The 20,411-nt window shown below is 46.5% G+C and overlaps 1 protein-coding gene across 1 annotated transcript in view; it reads left to right on the top strand.

Moving 5' to 3' along the window:
* Positions 1 to 6,644: 6,644 nt before the first annotated feature.
* Positions 6,645 to 20,411, top strand: part of IQCH (IQ motif containing H) — a 73,624-nt gene continuing 59,857 nt past the window's right edge. The window contains exons 1-6 of the mRNA XM_078624313.1: positions 6,645 to 6,715; positions 10,140 to 10,262; positions 11,316 to 11,413; positions 11,757 to 11,850; positions 12,953 to 13,069; positions 16,446 to 16,566. Coding sequence (XP_078480439.1) covers positions 6,659 to 6,715; positions 10,140 to 10,262; positions 11,316 to 11,413; positions 11,757 to 11,850; positions 12,953 to 13,069; positions 16,446 to 16,566 — 610 coding nt within the window. The 5' untranslated portion in view covers positions 6,645 to 6,658. The remainder of the gene's footprint in view (positions 6,716 to 10,139; positions 10,263 to 11,315; positions 11,414 to 11,756; positions 11,851 to 12,952; positions 13,070 to 16,445; positions 16,567 to 20,411) is intronic.

Raw genomic sequence — 20,411 nt, forward strand, 5'->3', positions numbered from 1 at the left:
CAGACGTTCGTGAATGTATTTATGCACAACCCACGATGCTCTTTGCAAGAATGCAGAATGATGCGCTGGCGAGCCTGGACGCGAGGAGCATCGTGTGCAAGAGACGCGTGCACTCCGGGGAGGCACATGGCATTGCAGGCAAAACATGGTGTCTGTCGTCCCTGCGTGCATCGTTGCAGTAATGTTTATGTGCTGGCCGTGGCTCACAAAAGGGATGTTGTACATGGACCTAATGCAATCTGCTTCAGATGAAAGCGCCCATTCATTCGCTCATTCACTCGCTGAGTGCTGCTGCGTTCGTTCACTCGGCGTTACAGAGCGATGCCCCCCTGATGCAACTTGGAGAGGGCCCGTGGATGTGTTTGGTTTGGATTTTGGGAGGGGGAGGGAGGTGGTCTGGGTTAAATTACGCCTCTGTGAGCCTGTGATGAGTAAAGGCAATATACAGATGATAATTATGATCATTGTCATCATAACTGTGGATGGTTACAAACAGGGGCGTGCAGAGGTCATTGCACTGCACTGGGAATCTGGCGACCTGAGGCCGATTCCCCGCCCAAGCTAACATCAGTAGCGAGTGATATCTGAAAACCGGACATGCCCCGACCACCACTTTATGAACCCACGTTGGCCAACGTGGTGAAGTATGGTCAAACGATCTCCATGACTGACACGGTATTGGGTGACCTTTATCCAGCAGTGGATTAACGAAGGTCTGTAATATGAAATGTATACTGTGGTATTAAGGGTATGGTTTACCATTAAAATAAATTAAATAGACCAATGTTGATCAACGTCACGTGTTTAAGCAGACAAACCCTTTGGCCAGTTTTCATTTCTCTAAGTTTCATCAGCAGGGTATGGCCAGACTAACAAATAGACATTTTGCTGCACTGCGCCGAACTGGTTTCAATTGAAATGCGCATAATTTTCAAATCTGTAATTCGTGTTTTTTTTTACACATTGGCATACAATAACCGAACCAGTGACAATTATGCCACTTGGTTTTTAAGGTCCACTTTTCCAGCAGGGTGGACAATGATTTGTTCAACGTTACAACAAAGAAAAACCCCCATCAGCTTCGGTAGAAAATCGTGCATACGCATAGATTACGTAACGCTTTCCCAACGTGAAATGTATGTCTTTTTAATTAGCAGTATTGTAAGCCGACGGGTAGCTGTCAGGACAAAACGCGCTCGTAGATTTGCATGTACACAAGTCTTGTCTTTGCTTTGAGAGTGTGTCTCCGAGTGTTGGGCAACTCCTCTCTGTTCACACGTTCAATTCGACCGTATACTACTAGATCGTCTTTACGAGGTGCATAGTGTTTGCCCTTCCTGGTTACGGACGGCAGAACGAAGCCAAAATGCTTTCAATGAGTTGGCAAAGCGTTAAGTAAAAAAAAACACAACGGTGAGGTTCTGCCCCCTGATGGTGCAAGGTAGACATTGTCTCGATACCTCTGCTTTTGACAAAAACACACAAAACACCATCAACCCGTTTGGAGCAAAGGTTAGGAATGCGTGCCACGCGGAGTCCCCACCCCGTCCAACGGCTCTTTACTGGAATGCCCTTTTTTAAAATGAACCTTTAACTCGCTTAACGTCTAAACGTTAAGCACATTACTCGGTGACGCTGCGTTGGCAATGGTACAGAAGCACAAATACAGTAGGTACCGTACCCCTCTTAACGAGGGCAATTGGTTCCACGAAGCCGTTCGTTAAGTGATTTGTTCGTTAAGCGAGTGTAGGAAATACACGTTAAAGACCTAATTCGTTCCCACAGCATCGAATGTAAACAATGCCCCAACGCTCATGAATGGACGGCGCTGATTGGCCGAGGCTTGGTCAGACCACTTTAGAGCTCGCCGATTGGATGGAAATGTGTCGTTCAACCGGCCACCACCCGGCACAGCCAATTAGTAAGGTTTGTCACGTAAACAAAACGTGCCAACTCGTTACTAGTTCAGCACACCGGTGTGTTGGTGAGTAAAGGCACAACATAATACATTCCAGTATGGTATGTTTCCGGTAATTACAACCAGCATCATCAGGTGACGGCCAGAGTTGTGGAGAAATCCTCTTGTTTCGGTCGTAAATAGAGGCACAAATGTGATATCACTTCCGAGAAAATCAGGTGCGAAGACCAGATTTGGGGGGCGGGGGGGGGTGTTAATGTATTTCGAATTGTAAATGTTGTAGGTTTACTCTCCAACACACACCGATGTGCTGAACTAATAGCGAATTGGCATGTTTTGTTTACGTAAACAAACCTTACTAAACGGCTGTGTCGGGTGGTGGCGGGTTTAACGACACATTTATATTTACGCGATCTAACACAAAAACCTCTATTATGGATAATATTGGTCGCGAAAGCCTACCACGTGTTAAATTCAGATCGAGATCTCTGGTGTAGACAAGCCACTGATGATTGCACACAAAACTCCCCCATTAAATTCGGCATGATTTGCCACTTAATTTCGCTACAGAGTAAAGACTATATTGGCTCACTTACAAATGTCATACACATATCGGGTTGACGGTTATGCAGCAAACACAAATTCATTATCGCAGTGCATGTGGGAAAATTCGCCGCCTATCCTATAAACATAAAAAGGGCCATTAAAAAGACGAGTTTTTCGTGAGACGTTTTGTGCAAGCGGATTGGCTGTTTGCTTTGACCATAGTTCAGCCCTATGGCCAGCACAGACATTGTAGTCATAGTCCTGTATAACACATTCCTCCTGCGGAGGGATCTGGTAGGAACGTTGGGTTGCTCGGTCAATGGCCAGGGTCAACGGCGGCGTGGTGTATTCCGCAAATATGCCCGACTGTGAGGGCGGGCACAAGCCGGCGTGAGTAGGTTAAACGTTGAGTTTTATAAGGGCACCACGGGGTGACCAGCCCCTCCCCACTCAGCCCCACCCCTCCCACCCCCCACCCAGCCCCACCCTCTCCACCCAGCCCCTCCCCACCCTCCCCACCCAGCCCCTCCCCACCCCACCCTCCCCACCCAGCCCCTCCCTCCCCACCCAGCCCCTCCCTGCACGACGGACACAATAATCCCCTGTGGGCTGCTGTAACCAGGAGGTTCCTACAAGCATAAAGTGTTTCGCTTCACTGCCCTCTGCTGCCCACGCCTGTAGTTATTAGACATGATGCTCACCGATCCAACCACTCTCCAGTCTCAACCTGGCTTAACTTCCCTAGGTCGGGCGCGCAATCCGAGCGATGTGGCCGAAGGATGTTGGAACATTACATGGATTTTTTGTTTCTCACCGACACGTGTTTTGCGTGTTCGTCAGGGTTGTCCGACGTTTTGCTGCACGTGCCGGGAGATTCTCCAGCGTCACGTCGAACAACAGCACGGGGTGACAACTCGAACACATCGGAGAGAGAGCCGTTTTGAAACCGAATCTCACGTGATCATCATCAACGGTCGTGGTTCTCGGTGCAACGCCACAATTATCTCAATAAATACACGTCATTTTGCCGCGTGTTCTTCTCTTTATATGTGGAGTGACATCGCTGTGTAAACCAAGGCCGTAGCCATGGAGTCAACACTGGGGGGGGGGATCAAATCTGACAGGGTGTCTGGGGGTCCCAACGCAGAAAAAGATCTAACTTTGAAAACTCATTTCCTGCCTAAAATATTGGAAAAATCACCAACATATAGGATGGACTTTTTTTTACAATAATGTCGAATAGTGTATTATATTACCTTGCTCTGTTTTAACTTTTTTTTTCCATTTCTTGTTTCATTGTATGTAATGGCAGAGATTAGGGATTAATAAAGTACAACCATAACCACAATCATATAAACAGAAATCTATGCATTGATTTATATGAAGACAAGTCCAAATATTGTGGCCAAGGTTGAGAAAATAGTTTTTATTTACATAGCATAGCAATTTTTTTAATAGCAATATATTGGGGGGGGGGGGGGTATTTTGAACATATTTGAATATTGGGGGGGGGGTGTGTCCCCCAAAATATATTACAATTACGGCCTTGGTGTAAACACCCCCCCCCCCTCTCTCTGTCTCTCTCCTGGTGTAGACTGTAGATGAGTCGAGACCTCACGTCGAGCAAAGAAATTGGATTGTCGCCGTTTTTGTTTCACGCGAAACATCGCACGCGACTTGCGAATCCGTGCCGTACACAGCCAGCGCCATGCGGCGTTGCATTTCAATCAAGAGAGTTTTTATTAAATTTATAATCACAGTGGAAGCCAGCGTGGCTTATTTATTTATTTACGCACAAATGCAATTAGGGTATTGACTCAATGCCAGACGGCAATTTATGGCGCATGGGTAATGGATACAGTACCGCCACGCGTGAATCGTTGTATTACGCGTTGCGTGTTCCGCCTGTCGTGACAATGAAACACGGAGTAGTACGTGCAGACCCTTGGTCAATCCGCTGCTGGACGAAGGCATACCTGTCAACTCCTTATCAGTGCTCTACCTTATTACAGAACAATTCAGAACGTATTGGTCACCCCGTGCCCTTATAAATCTCAACGTTCATTCTACAAAGTCCCCATCACAAGGGAGAAACACAAATAGACAATTTTTTTTGCCCGTATTGAAACGGCTGTACGCCGTACAGACCTGAAAACTCGATTTTCCCTGTACAAGAAGAATACGGCGTAAACCGCATGGGTTGACACAAGGCCTCCCCCCACGCCGTGTTTTTGGCCATGTGAGTTGGCTTGACCATACTTCACCACGGTGCGAAATTGCCATGGGCAAGGGGGTTGGAGGGGGGGGTGCTCAAAACCAGCGCAGATGTCACTTTGCCACGCCGATGGTAGCCGTGGGTGGGAATCCAACTCAGGTGGCCAACTCAGTGTTCGCAGCGCGGTGCGCTGAGCCCGGGAGCTTCTTCCTCCTTCTTATTGGTTATTTCGGTAAAGTCACGTAGAAGTGAAATAATAAAATAATAAAAATAAAACATAATAAAATAATAAAAATAAAACATAATAAAATAATAAAAATAAAACATAATAAAATAATTCTCACGACGTTTCGGCCACAACGCAAGCAGCCGTCCTCAGGTGAAGAACAGGTCTGTCGGAAAGACAGCGTCTGAATGAAATACCACCAGACGCTGTCTTTCCGACAGACCTGTTCTTCACCTGAGGACGGCTGCTTGCGTTGTGGCCGAAACGTCGTGAGAATTATTTGATTATGTTTATTTTTATTATTTTATTATTTACCTTCTACGTGACTTTGCCGAAAGAACCAAGGAGATGAATCCCTGCAGTCACGAAAGCTTTCAATCGAAACGAAAAATTATTTTTCTTTCTTACTCACCCACGACGGACTGCAGGGGGCGCTGTTGGCCCGTTACGAGGATCCTTCACAGATGCACAATTGCATCGCCTTTGCCAATCCACTGCTGGATGAAGGGCCTCCCCACGCCGTTTCGGTTTTTAGGCAGCAACAACAACAACAACCAGTTCAGATATTTTCTTGAAGACGCCACTCGGGGAATCAAAACGTTGCCTTAAAAGTGCCCTGGCGATGAGAAAGCGTTTGAGAAAGACAGTTGTCCACTGCTGGATGACGCCTTGCAGGACCGTGAGGATGAGTTCACCTCATCGCAACCACGATAATCAGCGCGGGTCGTTAAAGGTGGAACTCTGGCGGTACGAGAGAGGTCCATGACCAGTTCAGCTGTCACTCGCCGCTGATGTTAGCCGCGGTCGGCAACACAACTCGAGTGGACCGTGCGAGATTAGCGCAGTGCGCTCACCACTGCCCCACCGCTCTAACCCTAATTTATTTCAAGAACTGTTGTTTGCTGTCTCCCCGACAGACCTGAGGACGGCTGCTTGCGTTGTGGCCGAAACGTCGTGAGAATAATTTTATTATATTGTATTTTTATTATTTTATTATTTCCATTCTACGTGACTTCACCGAAAGAACCAAGAAGATGAATCCCTGCAGTCACGAAAGCTTTCAATCGAAATGTAACTGCTGTTTGCGTTAAGTTTGTTGTGCTTTCCCCGCACCTCCCATGAGCACGGTCGACTACGTACGGTGCGAAAGAAGTTCAACATTCGTACATAGCACAGCGCACCCGTATCCAAGCAATTAAGCGGAACGAGTAGAACAATAACGCGTTCCACATACTTAAACACGCGTTTAGGATATGATTTAGCAACACTCATTGTAACTAACCTATTCCGGACCGTACCAACTCGTCTCGCCGGGGGTGTCGATTAGTAACGGCGTGCGTGACACAAAGACAACGCCACCAACCGCAGACGAACTTAACACACACACGAAAATAAATCACATCCTCCCATTAAAACATCGCGTCTTCGCCTCGCCCTGCCATTAAACGTCCACGTTTTGTGCCCGAACTCATCCCCGCCCTAAGGCGTCCACACACAAACACCCCCTCCCGACCACTCGGATGTTGGAACGGCCCTAAAAATGCACTCCCCGAGTCTCGTTGCCTCGGCGACTGAGCGCAACCGAAAGAGATTGCGACCTGAGATCTCTCAAAGTGGTCACGGACTGCCTTAGGGGGGGGGGGCGGGTGTTTATTGGTTGTTGTTGTTGTTGTTTTGGGGTGTGACGACCCGTCTCGAGGAAGAGGGGGGGGGGGTTAGGGGTTCGCGGTGCCCCGCTGGGGACCGAGCGGCGATGTCGGGGTTGGTGGACCACGGGGAGACGCAGCGAGTCGGGGGCATCCTTCTCAAGGTAGTTCACCCATCACCATTCACTACTCATTCACTCTCCGTGGCTCATTCGCTTTTCATTCTCCAAGCTGCTCTTCATTCGCTCCTCGTTCACTCCGTATTCGCTACACAGTCGCATTACGCCCACCAATTTACTCTTGATTCACTCTGCGTTGAATCATTCACCTTTCATTCGCTCGTATCCTCTAACTGAGCGCGTGGGGTGTTCGCTCATTGATACTTTGCTAATGATTCACTCCTCGTTAACTCACTTACTCTTAACTCGCTCATTTACTCCCCACGGTTCGCATTCTCGTGAGCACAGTTGGCTACGTACGGCGCGAAAGAAGTTCAACATAGTACGTACATTCACGAATTAAGCGCGATATTCGCTATTCATTTTCTCCTCATTCACTCATCAATCATCTCACTGACCTGTCATTACCCAGCCTTAATCGATACGTGCATAGGGTATTAACCACTCGATATTCACGATTCGTTGGTCACGTCTCATCATTCACTCTTCGTCATTCACGTTCACTCAGGACATATTCTCTACTGTCATATGGTACTCACTTTTAAAGACATTAAATCTCAAACATTAACCGTCAATAAATACACACGGTATTCGCTCTCTGTTATTCAGTCACATTCATATCGCTGTAGGGTATCTAGACACAGGGGGGCGGGGGGCTTTAATATCAGCTGGATCGGTGACCCAAACTGTATTTCCACACACCACATCGATCCGTACCCCTCGCTATGGGCTGTACCTCCTAGTCACTTGTTCATCACTGCAGTTTCTAGGACGCCACGGTGGCAAAATGTTCACTACCTCGCCAGGTATACCGGCGACCCTGACGCCAGCTGTATATTTGGAGTTTGCATGTTTTTCCCCCCGTGGTCGCGTGGATTTTTCTCCGTGTCCTCCGGTTTTTTTTCTCCCCCCACCTCCACATTTAGAATCGACGCCACGCGTTTCGAGTATTTGCTTCGCTCGAAAGTTACACGCGGAAAGCCACCACGTTGAGCTGTCATTTGTGGCTAAGTAGCTTCTGAAAAACAGCTACGCGGCTCAGTGGGCCTTAGGGGCCGGCCATAAATGACGTCACGCACCTGGGCGGGAGGGGGGTCAGACATTTGTGACGATGTGTGACGAGTGGGGGGGGGGTTGAGAAATGTGACATCTCATCAAAATGCCCAACTTTAAATAAATATAAACACGTTCTACTTAATTGAATAGACTTTTTAACAAATGTTTTCTCCTACAACATCAGAGTGCAGCGCCACATCAAATACGCACTACAATGACAATAATTTAAAGCGATTTGAAGCATGTTTTATTTTCAAAATGGAAATATGTTTTTGGGGGAGGGGGGGGGGCAGAGCTTTGTGACGTCATATTTGAGGGGGGGGGGGTCTGACTTTTTGTGACGCCGTGTGACGAGGGGGGCGGTCAAAAATCGTCCAAAATCGCGTGACGTCATTTATGGACGGCCCCTTGTCACTGAATCGACACTGCTGAAAACGATGCGCTCCCAGAGAAGGGCGAGTTTGCGGCTCAGAGACAAGATACACGAAGGAAACTATTGTCTGTTTTATTGATATATATACATTATTGGGTGAATCAATACCCCCGGTAAAATGAATAACGTTTAGGAGCCTCGTAAACTGAGAACGTGAACGTTGCTTTGATGACTGCATAGTGCTCCCTCTAGCGGCGAAAGTCTTACATTGGGTGCATGCAATCTTTTCCATGTCTAGATTTGAAGCTTTCGTGACTGCAAGTATTCACATTCTTAGGTTTTTTTCGGTAAAGTCACGTAGGTAAAAAAGTTAAAATAAAAATTAATAAAAGTAAAATAAAAATAAAAATCACGACATTTCGGAGGCAACACAAGCTTCCGTCTTCAGGTGGAACCGTCACAGCCCGACAGCTGTATATATACAGAGTATTATATATCAGAGGTGTGGACTCGAGTCATGCGACTTGGACTCGAGTCAGACTCGAGTCATGATTTTGATGACTTCAGACTCGACTTGGACTTGCCTCATCTTTGACTCGACTTGACTCGGGACTCGAGAGCAAAGACTTGAGACTTACTTGTGACTTGCATAACAATGACTTTGTCCCACCTCTGTTATATATACGGAGTGGTATCTCTTGTAATCTCTCATTTACTTGATACAGCTGTCGGGCTGTGACGGTTCCACCTGGAGACGGAAGCTTGTGTTGCCTCCGAAACGTCGTGATTTTTATTTTTTATTTTACTTTTATTAATTTTAATTTTTTACCTACATGACTTTACCGAAAAAACCTAAGAATATATTTTCCATGGTCTGCACATTGCCTAACAATACACAACTTTATATATATTCGTGTCTGTGTATAGGTGTGTGTGTGTGAAGGAGGAGCGGTAGTGTAGTGGTTAGCGCGCTGCGCTACGAACCCGGGTTCGATTCCCGCTCACGGCCAACACCATTGTGACGATTATTTGAACCGGTCCTGAGCCTCCCCTATGTCGACTCAGCCTCGAATGTAGCACCTGGTGCGATGTGTAAACATCGCCACTGGGGAGACAAAGGCGGCCGGGCGTGGTGCTAGCCACCCAACCCCTCCTGTGCCGTGCCGGCCTTCATATGTGCTCGCTAACAGCACTTGCCCCAACAGTCTGTTACAGGCTATACGGGGGATCTTTTTGTGTATGTGCAACAACAGGTTCATATCTGTGTGAACCTGTGGTATTAGGACTTGTACTGGTTCCCCCCTCGGTCGACTCAACCTTAAAAACGAGTAGTGTACCGTGTCTGATACAGTGAAAAACAAAGGCGAGCGGGCGTGGTTCTTGCTATACGTACACAATTCTGTCGTGCCCCAACAGCCTGCAAGGCAATTAGCTGTGGAGCCTGGTAGGTATGGGTCCCGGTGCAATTAACGAAATGCGGGGGGAGGGGTGGGCACCTGTACAATTCCCCACCACCACCACCTCTTGGTAGGCCCTCTAACCCATGGACACCGGTGCAATTGCACCGCCTGCACACTCGCTCGCTAAGTCACTGATGGTTAGGATCGTTGTCGTTGTGCTGCCCCCTGTGGCTAACATAACTGCATCGATCTTGATTTGAAGCTTTCGCGACTGCAGGAATCCATAGTCTTTGGTTCTTTCGGTAAAGTCACGTAGGTAGAAATAAAATATTTTATTTTATAACTATTTTATTTTATAACTGCATCGCTCGCTTTCAGATGTTCTTCTGTGGCCGTCTGGAATGATCTTCCTTTCGAAATTCGGAAGCCACTGCAGCTATGCACTTCTAAATCTCGATTGAAAACTAATTTCTTTAGAACTGCTATTTGGGTTTAGTTTGTTGTCCTTCCCCCGCACCTCCGATTAGCTGCGTACGTTGCGAAAGAAGTTCCAACATACGTACGTGACGTACCCGTGCAGGTGAAGGAGGACCTGGTGAAGCTCAGGGACGGGCTGACGCACATCCGCATCCATGGCGACGGAGAGGTCATCGACATTCAGGCCCTGGATTCGGCCATCCTGAAGACGGAGACGAGAATCCAGGTGTCGTATGCAGATACAAAGAAAAGATACACGCAGTATAAATTGCCACGCTGCGTTGGCAGGGGTGCACACGTACAAATAACGAAAGCTTAAAATGTTCGTGTATTTAATAGACGACGTTTTTGTTAATGACCATTTTTAGGGCAATATTGTTGACTCATGTGTTTTTGACCTGCCCTGTGTGTAGTTTGATCGCTTTCTCCTCGTGCTTGTGGGTTTTCTCCGGATACCACAAACCCTTCCAAGTTAAACTAAATAATTATTTGAGTAACTGGTGACATACGAGAAGTGGAAAGTTTTTTTAAACAAGTCATGGGGATTTTAGGAGGCATTCCGATGTAAATAAGGATGCAAACAAAAATCATAAAGTATTAATATATCTGTGTTTGCGCTGTGCAATTCAACCATTTTTAACCTGTTTAAAAGATTTGAGCAGGTTTTTACGTAATATTTTAATATGCCTCTGCAGTACGGTTCAAATTGCTCACACTAAGTATTGCACTTACCAACAAAATATCATAAACAACGGAGCGGGTGTTTTAAAAATGTATGGTATGTTATTACATGCTTTGAATCATTGCATACTACCCACTGCGGCGTTTGGTTCATAAATACGGTCATTCTGCCCAAAAAAATGGAACAAAAACTGAAAATGGTGGAGAGATGCATGCTTGGAATGAGAAAGAAAGATGAGCACGCAGGTTAAAGACATAACTACAACTATTTGGGCTTGGGTGAGACTCATCGCTAAACGGGATGATGGCCGTTGGTCAAGAACAGTGATGGAGTGGCAGGCGAAGTGAAGAATGCACCCGAGGAGGATTCCCGCTGAGGGGAGATGGAGCGATGAAACAAAATCGCGTGCAGGCGCCGGGTGCTTTGTTACGACGACGCTGGATCGCGGCGAGATTGCGGACGGCCTAGGGAGGCCTTCACGCAGCAACGGGCCGACGGCGATTGTCGCGGGTTTTATTTCGTGTAAGCCATTCGCGAGGTCACAAGTTACTTTCGGCATACCCACCTCCCTCAGTGAATATTTTAATCCTCCCTCAGTGCTACGCGGAACAGTGCCTGGACTCGCTCAACAGCCAGGTGCTCACGCTGCCTTCGCTCGACGAGACGGGCACACAACGCGAGGCTTTCATCCAAAGGTGCTTTGAACGTCTCCGTCTCGCCGGGGGGACGAACTCTCTCGCGCGAGGTTCCTCTTTTGGCCCGCTACGCCTCAGTCAAAAAAATGTTTGGAATTTTTTTTTACGTAAAAATGCAAACCCCTTTGCGATGAGATGGCGTTCGTAAAAGTACCCACATATCTACGAGATAGGGAGTCGGGAAATGAAGCATGCCTTTGTTAAATCTTATTCACGACCCGCTCTTGTCGCCTTGCATTTTTGGCCTTATTTTTATTTTACTTGCCGATGAAATCCGCCTGCCCCCCCCCCCCACCAAAAAAAAAAAGCCGTGCAATTTTAGTTTTAACTCCCTCCTTTTCAGCGACCCCCTGAGCGAGGCCCTGAGGACTCTACGGAAGCCGTCAACGGGACGGGAGGGTCGCGCGCTGGAGTCACACAGCTCGCCCGGAATCCGCGTAAGGCTCCTATCGATGCGTGCACCTGACCTCGGCCAAGGGTCCGCTTGATAACCCACAGTCGTGAGTGATGTCACCGGAGCCATTAGGAAGCCACTGGAGCTGTGCACTTTTAAATCGAGATTTAACACTCATGTTTGTAGGACTGCTTTTGTGTTTAGTTGGTTGTCCTTCAGCCACATCTCGTACAGTGCGAAAGAGGTTCAACATACATACAGTCAGCTGGGCTCGGTGGTGCACCTCTCAATGCAGGGCTTTAGTGGTGGGGCCGGTGGGTGGGAAGCTCAGAGATCAAGTGTGGTGTGAGTGACACCCACCCGCAGTCCAGAGGGGCAGTAGAGAAGATTAGGTCACTCTTCAATTGTGCCGTGTTTAAGTGTCACCCCCCTTTTTACATGTGAGCTTTCTCCACTTTGCCAACTATTTTATGCTACATCCTTCGGCATGACCTTTTGACCCCCGATATTATTCCGATTGTGCTATCGGCCTCATGCCGTGCGGCAAAGTATCTCATCCGCATTCTCACAGGGCAATCAGGTCAAGTGACAAACGAAATTTACGATGATGGACATTGTATCTAATTCATTGGTGACCTGGCCATGACCATCAACTCACCACACATATGAGATCCCAGTTTAATCACAGGTGGCTGAATACTGAAATAAAACTCTTAGGTTTTTTCGGTAAAGTCACGTCGGTAAAATGATAATAAAATAAAATAATAATAAATGAAAATAACTCAATTAAATCACGACGTTTCGGAGGCAACACAAGTCTCTGTCTTCAGGTGGGACCGTCACAGCTAAGAAGAGGTGTTAAGATGTTATATTATTATATTATAATATTATGTTTTATTTTCATCTTCTTGGTTCTTTCGGTAAAGTCGCGTAGAAGGGAAATAATAAAATGATAAAAATAAAATATTATATTATTAAATTAGTATCTAATGTTATTATATTATTTAATTATGTTTTATGTTTTTTATTTTATTATTTCCCTTCTACGCGACTTTACCGAAAGAACCAAGAAGATGAATCCCTGCTGCAGTCACGAAAGCTTTACATCGAAATTTTACCCTGGTCCTCCTCCTCATCTGACGCAGCTGCGGCAGGCGATGGAGGCGAGGATTCTATCGGACCCCGAGAACCCCCAGAACAGACCGCTGTTGTGGGACACGTACGGCATCCAGCTGCCCACCGTGCGGAGGCGCGAGGCTCAGGTGAGGCGGCGCTCCGTCTCCGTGCCGCGCCAGCGATCCGGGGTGGCCACGGTGCCACCGTTCACGGCAGAGTACGGCGATTTGATGGTCACCGCGATGCGTCAATGTTTTAACTAAATAATTTTTTTGCCGGTGTGACTGCGTGCATGGCGTTGTACGTATGTATGTGTGTTGAAGGTCTTTCGCACTGTATATCGCCAACCGTGCTAATCGTAGCTGCAGGGTAAGTACAAAAAACTAAATTCAGTGAAAAAAAAGTTTTTAATTTAGACTTTAAGGGGAGCGGTGGTGTAACGGTTAGCACGCTGCACTGCGAACGCAGCGACCCGCGTTCGATTCTTGCTCACGGCCAACACCAGTGACGATTATCTGAATCGGTTTTGGGCTTCCCCTAGGTCGACTTAGCATCAAATTAGTACCTGGTACTATGTGTAAACATTGCTCCTTAGAAGCACAGCCGGACGTGGGTTCTGCCTACCCACCCCCTCGTGTGCCGTGCTGGCCTTCGTTGGTGCTCGCTAACAGCACTTGCCCCAAAAAGTCTGCTAAGGCTATGCAGGGAATACTTGCCTTTGACTTTGCCACCAGTTGCTGCTTAAGTTGCCCTCCTGCCACCTGGTCCCTGTCAGACGGCGACTTTGGAGTGGAAAATCTCGCTGGGGTGTTTTTATGCAGTCACAGCCCGAATAAAGTTACAACGTGAATTGTATTCATGGCTGTGAACATCTAAATTCATAATATCATCCTCCCTGAACTTTGTACTTTAATTGTATTTTATATTTTTATCGCCTTGATTTCGTGCTTTGCCGTACCCCGAGTAGGAATAAAGATTGATTAAATGTTATTCAACTGTGGTTCACTCAACATACGTCTGCCATGAGCCGTCTAATCGCTGCAACTTTACAATCTCTGTCGCTGAGAATGCACGTGCAGGCAGAAAATTATCACTTCGTGTAACCACCTCACCATCAATTAATCTGCAAGATGTTTTACAAAGCACTCATTTAATGGGTAACAGCTATTGTCTTTACAACGTATTCTTAAATTTAAATCTTTCAATTTATTAAATATCTTGTCAGGAAGGAAAATAATAAAAATAAAACATAATAAAATAATTCTCACGACGTTTCGGCCACAGAGTCTGAATGTTCTCCACCTGAAGATGGCTGCTTGCGTTGTGGCCGAAACGTCGTGAGAATTATTTTATTATGTTTTATTTTTATTATTTTCCTTCTACGTGACTTTACCGAAAGAACCAAGAAGATGAATCCCTGCAGTCACGAAAGCTTTAAATCGAAAAATCTTGTCAGGAAGTTAAATATTTAAGAAATCTTAAGTGAGCTACCGTAATTACCATGAAGAGATATTTAGCAAAAACTGACCACACAATTTTCGCGGATCTTGTATTGTGGGATACACATCGTGGCATTGCCACACCCAGAAACGATTTGGCGTCTCGCGGTGTTGACGCAACTTTCCTTTCGTGCTGCCAATATGCTCACTTTATTTCGGCAAAGTCACGTAGAAATCAAAAAAGAAAATAATAATAGAACACGACGTTTCGATTGGAACACAAGCAACCGTCATCAGGTAAGAATGAATGAGAAAAAAACAAACATGGTAAACTTAGAAACACAATGCAACACAACACAACACAGAGAGCCGGACAACACAAACAACAGCAACACCGCACCTGACAGCAGTTCACGAAAGCTTCGAATCTAGTTTTCACTTTATTTCCTCGGCTTCACGCGGCATTTTTTCCCCCTCCTCTCCTCTCCTGGCAAGCTAGGCCCTGTTAGCGCAGACATCTGTCCTGTCTTGTTTGGCTGCCCGTCCTGATAGCAACATCCATCTGCCCGCGCTCAGCACTCGTCCCGAAAAGTCAAGGGGAGATACGCCCCTGCACTGTTTGTCAGTGGACCCGCGAGAATGATTAATGGTGTGTTTTGTGGCAGCAGGCTATCCGTAAACACAAACCCCAGGGAACATGGCAGACACTTTCGAAATTTCCACTTCGTGGCAGTTTTTCTTCCGAGATGAAATGCTTCTTTTTGACAATGTGTAGTTTTTCAAATCGGCGGTGCGGAGCACTCGTATCATGATATGCCGCAGCCTGACTGTGGCTCTTCAATTTTTGTTCAGCACGAGTTTCTGGTAAAGTTAGCAGGTAATGCAGCCTACAGTATGCAGCGAATGTAATGTGCATGACTGATGTGCATGCAAATGTATGAAAGCATTTTAAGCGCTGCTGTGGAGTGTTCATCATCATCATTGGCCACAGAGCTGTATGAAGGCTATTTGCCACCCCTCTCACGGTCTTGCGATACAACGATCCATCTTGCTCCTCCTTGTACACGAGCGGATTCCATCGCTCCATCTCCACGGGGGATGCCCTCTCTGGAGCGTTCCCTCCTTTGACTTCCAGTCCGTTGTTCGTCTCGACCAGCGGCCATCACCGCTTCCAGTGATGTGTGCTGCCCATGCCTCTTTAGTTTTATAAAAAGTAATTTTGAGGTCAAGTGACTTGTTCTCTAATTGTGGGTTCTCACATCTTTATGTTTTTTTAATTCACGTGGCATTTTATACGATATATTTTTTTTTAATAAGGCTTTCACCTGATTGGCCTCTGATTCAGCAGAATTTGTTTAAATAAGGAAACCAATTATATGACATTTATGGTTTCATCATCAGAGCGAGATTTATTATTGGCAAGAGCGCCCTCTGTTCATGACAGGGTCCCGTTCATCTTTAGTGGTAAAAAAAAGCAGTGAAGACAACGCAATAACGAATTTTGTCCGTGTGTACAAAACGAAAGCTCTTATGTTTTACGTAAATATTTCACTTTGCGAAGCATGCAACGATCTCTGTGTCGCAAGCATGGCTTCTGTACGAATGCAAGCGTCACAGCGCTTGCAGCTACAGTCAAGCAGGGGGCACTGGTGCGTTCATTTTCCTGAGTTGGGACTTCCTGGCAAGAACAATAACGCGGAGTTATGGCAGAGGCACCGCGACGCGTGTCCCACCATAAATCACATCTTCGGCGCCGCGTATCTACTGACCGATTTTTCTTCCGTGGGCTCCCGGTCTGTCTGACCTCTGCCACGCGGCTTCCCGACGTTGCTGGGCTCGGCACACATCTTCGCCGTCGTCGTATTGGCGCTTCAAAATAACGCTACCGGCGCGCGGAATAAATTCCACGGGTTCTTCGCGAACAGACGCCGCGAAAGGTCGCGAAAGCGAGGTTATGCAAGTGATGCGACACTGGAGAGAATGAAATATAACGGCAACCAAAAAAATATATATTTTGTTCGGGAGCGTTGTGACGGGTAATTGATGGCTTTTATGTCGCGTCCCTTGGTCCGTCTCGTTTCAGCTTCTTCCCGGGAGGCTTCTGAAGAGGGGAATTCCTGAGCCCCTCTCTGGCCGCCCGCCCCTCCACAGAGGGCCCATCTCTCTGCCTCTGCCTCCCATCCCTGATAAGGATGGCCGAGGAGGTGGGTTCATGGTGAAGGAGGCAGCTGCCGATGCACGTGCAGCATTTTTATGGGCACTTGTGGAGATGACTATCATCACCACCACCACCACCACCGTCGTCATCATCATCACCATCGCTTTAATTTGTACTGCGCCTTTTGCACCATATCTGGAAAGCACCCCCATTCCCGAAACAATCATTGTACAGCAGAGTAACGCTCGAGTATTATGTTGGTGTTATAATTTTCAGGTTTATTCTGTGGGCATTCCAGAATTACGCTTTCAGGAACTGTGATGCAACGACAAGTCAATGCTACAATCATTAGTTGTATCGCCGCAGACAAGATCAGCTGTCCAGGTTGAAAATGTATTTAACAGCTTTGTGAGTTATTGAGAGGTGATAGAAACGAGCACTTTTAATTGAAGTGTGGGTATTTCAAAGCCAGCGCACAGTTTCCTTGGCAGCCCGTAGAACGTACTTCAGCGCAGGTGTAAATTTGTCCATCCGCTTTCCTCTGAATAGTAAGAGTTCCGCTGAATCATGCACTGCAGATTAACAGATGTACTGCCGATGTATTAGGGTCAGCGCTCTGAAACCATTTACGTCACGGACCAATTTTGCAACGCGATATGTGAATGATGGAAAAGCTGGTCACAGCCCACCAAGTGTCTCCGCCAGTGGTTGTAAATCAGACGCAAACAGAGCAGCGGTGTAGGCGGGCTTTGATAAAGAACGCAGTTGGTTCTGGTCAATATGAATGTGTGCTGTGTGGAGCGGAGTCACTTGTGACCAAATCACCAGGAATGCACCCCATATCCTCGCAGCTTGGCAGCTGAACAGGCTTGAGTCTGGATAATGCTTTGAGGGGTGTCCACCGTGCATTAAGCGGGAGCCGCAGGCTGCTGCAGGACCACGTTGTCAGCACATGGCAGTGCGGCAAAATCAATCGTTGTGCTGTACTATGCTCCAACACCTGCGCTCCCTGCCTTCACCAACCGGTACAGACTAAATTGAGAAATATGGTTAAATAACCCTGAAGGCACGCATGGTGTGGGGAGGTCCACAACCAGAAGTGGACTCATCAAAGAGCTTCTGCCATGTAGATGCACATATGTATGTAGATGCTCACATGTATGTAGATGCTCACATGTATGTAGATGCTCACATGTATGTAGATGCTCACATGTATGTAGATGCTCACATGTATGTAGATGCTCACATGTATGCGGAGTGCTCTATGCTGCAGAGGAATGTGGGTTTGGATCTCGCCTGTGTTGGTGCGTTTCGTGATTTTGTCACCAGAGGGAGTGAGCTAACAAAAGCCTCTGGTTTGCTGTGCATTACGTTGAAAAGGCCCTTACAAGTATACAAACAATATTTTTTTTTCATAAAAGGGAAATTTGTGAATATGTGTGTCTGTTCGAAATGTTTAGCATACTTCCCGACATGCAACAGACTTGAAATTTGGCATGTGGGTAGCTTCCAGACATACACAATACAAAAAGTATAAAACTAGACTTTTGTATTTGGGGGGGGGGGGGGGGCAATAATGGATATAATATATTGCACGGCAAGTGAGCGGTGACGTCACATGTGTGATGTCACCCGCATGCGGCAGCGTCACGCAGTGCGCCTGCTGACGTCACGCACCCCCCCCCCCAAACCCTCCGCGTAGGCCGTGTATCCCGCACAAATGTGCTGCGTAGCTGTCTCGATGTTCTAAGTCAACGCGACTAATTTCAGCTCGCTCCTAAATATAAAGCAGAAACAACATCTGTTTGTGTGAAGCAGCAAAAACTCTCGAATGCTGAGCTCTGACGTTACGAAATTTGCACAGCTCATGCTGTCTGGCGTTTCTAAGGGAACGCAGTCCCTTCCCGAGTTGCCTAAATCGACCTTAAACGTGGGTTAAGGTTGAATTTCCTTCAGTGAAAAACATCCGATTTAGTTAAATGTATTAGTTTCGGCTTTTTTTTATTTCTTGCAAGCATCACTTTTTTTTCAGGGTTTTTCAGTGAAATAAGGGAATATTAAATTAACCCGAGACAAGAATCCAAGTCCCGGGCGAAGCCGGGTAGTAAAGCTAGTGGACAATAAGAATCACGGGGCATGGAGTATTGACGCAGTGTTTAACACATTCTCCCACCTTCACTGACCAGTCAGTGCAAGGTGAAGTGTGGTCAAACAACCCCCATGATCAACATGATGTGCGGAGGTCTTTATCCCGTGGTGGATTAACGGTGTAATGATGACCAAATCCTCAATTCCTCTAATGTCAATGAATTACAGTAATTTGTAATCCCTTACACTGGAGGCAAAAAGCCTGTATTTGATTTTTTTTACATAGCAAGTCTGAATATTTGTTATTATGCTCCATCAGGATTGCATGCTGATCACATTTAGCAAGCTCTTTGGAACACCACTGTTTTAAGTCTGTTGCAAAACTGGCTCAGACTCAAGCATGGATCTCGAACATTCTACTTCTAATCTATATTTATAGAGCGCCTTCCCCGAAGGCCTTCCCTGAAGGCGCTCCACATAGCTTACAAAACTGTGGCAGAATAGAAATGATTTGAATGGTTGTGTACAAGGGTTGAGAAATGAGTGACAGCGATAGAGGGGTACTTAGGGATCACGAAAGGGGAGAGGAGTGACGGGAAGGAGTGGAGGAGGGTCGAGGGCAGGGAAGAGGAAGAAAATTGGGCAATAGAGAGAAGGTAGAGCTTGAAGATAGGAACAGAAGGAGGTTAAGGAGGAGGACTGCTTAATGTACAAGGGGACGTTAATTCCATCTGCCGGTGACTGGTTCCAGGTCTCGGGGCTGGAGGCCCCAGTGAATCGGTGGTCGCCGTATCGATTTGGTTCCGTTGAGGGATATCACTAAATGTCGCACAGCTCAATGACAAGTGAACATTGGAAAGGTGTTACCAAATGATGACTAGCAATTTCACTCGCAATAATAATAACAACAGATTGCTTTATTTAAATTATATTTAATATCTTACGTGATGCCAGATGCCTCGTCGTATTTTAAGGTTGGCAACTTCTTACTGCGCACCCAAAACAAATCCAGCGGCTTTAATGCGCGCGTGAAACGGCCTTGTGGTTTATTTATTACACAACAACGCTCGTAGCGGACGTTCTCGACGGCTTTTGAAGTTGTTCAAAAATATGTTTCGCCATGCACGTCTCTCCCCTGCGCTAAGCAAAATTGAAACGCTGACGCAGGGCAATGGCTGAGGGTGTTACCTCAACGGCACCTGGAAGTCATTCAAAACTTAAAAAAGGGCGTTCGGTTCAGAAGAGGTGAAGTGCCTTCCACGCGACACGCTGGAGTGTTTTGCGGGATATTGCGTTTTACCACCTTGCTCATTCTGCTTGCGGATTTTGTGGCCAGTCACCTTTGTGCCGCTCTTTTAATTTTATGGGACGGTATATTAAAGGAAACTGGAAAGATATTAGAATTAATAGGTGCGGTTATGAATGTAATTTATACGTGCTCACGGTCTCCGCGTAGGACAATATGCGGGAGTGGCTCATCATGTGTTTTAGATGTGATTCTCGATGTAATGGCATGTTATTTGGCACAGATTGCTCTCAATATGTCAGTAACAGCCCCCAATGAATTGTAATGCTACTGGCCGGATTACATACTTTTGTCTAATGTCACACTCGGAATGCTTCAGAGACTCTGCCGATAATGTTCGTCATGTGATCGCGTTACAAATCACTGCGGAAATAGGATGGAATGTTTCAGAGATTGGGATCATTGGCCAATTCATTATTGCCCCGGACTAAAGTGGACTAAAAGACCCCTCTGTGCATAAAAGAAAGAAAGAAAAAAAAAGAGAGAATATTGTACGC

The sequence above is a fragment of the Lampetra planeri genome, chromosome 3 (genome assembly GCF_965212315.1).
Source record: "Lampetra planeri chromosome 3, kcLamPlan1.2.h2, whole genome shotgun sequence".
Taxonomy (NCBI): domain Eukaryota; kingdom Metazoa; phylum Chordata; class Hyperoartia; order Petromyzontiformes; family Petromyzontidae; genus Lampetra; species Lampetra planeri.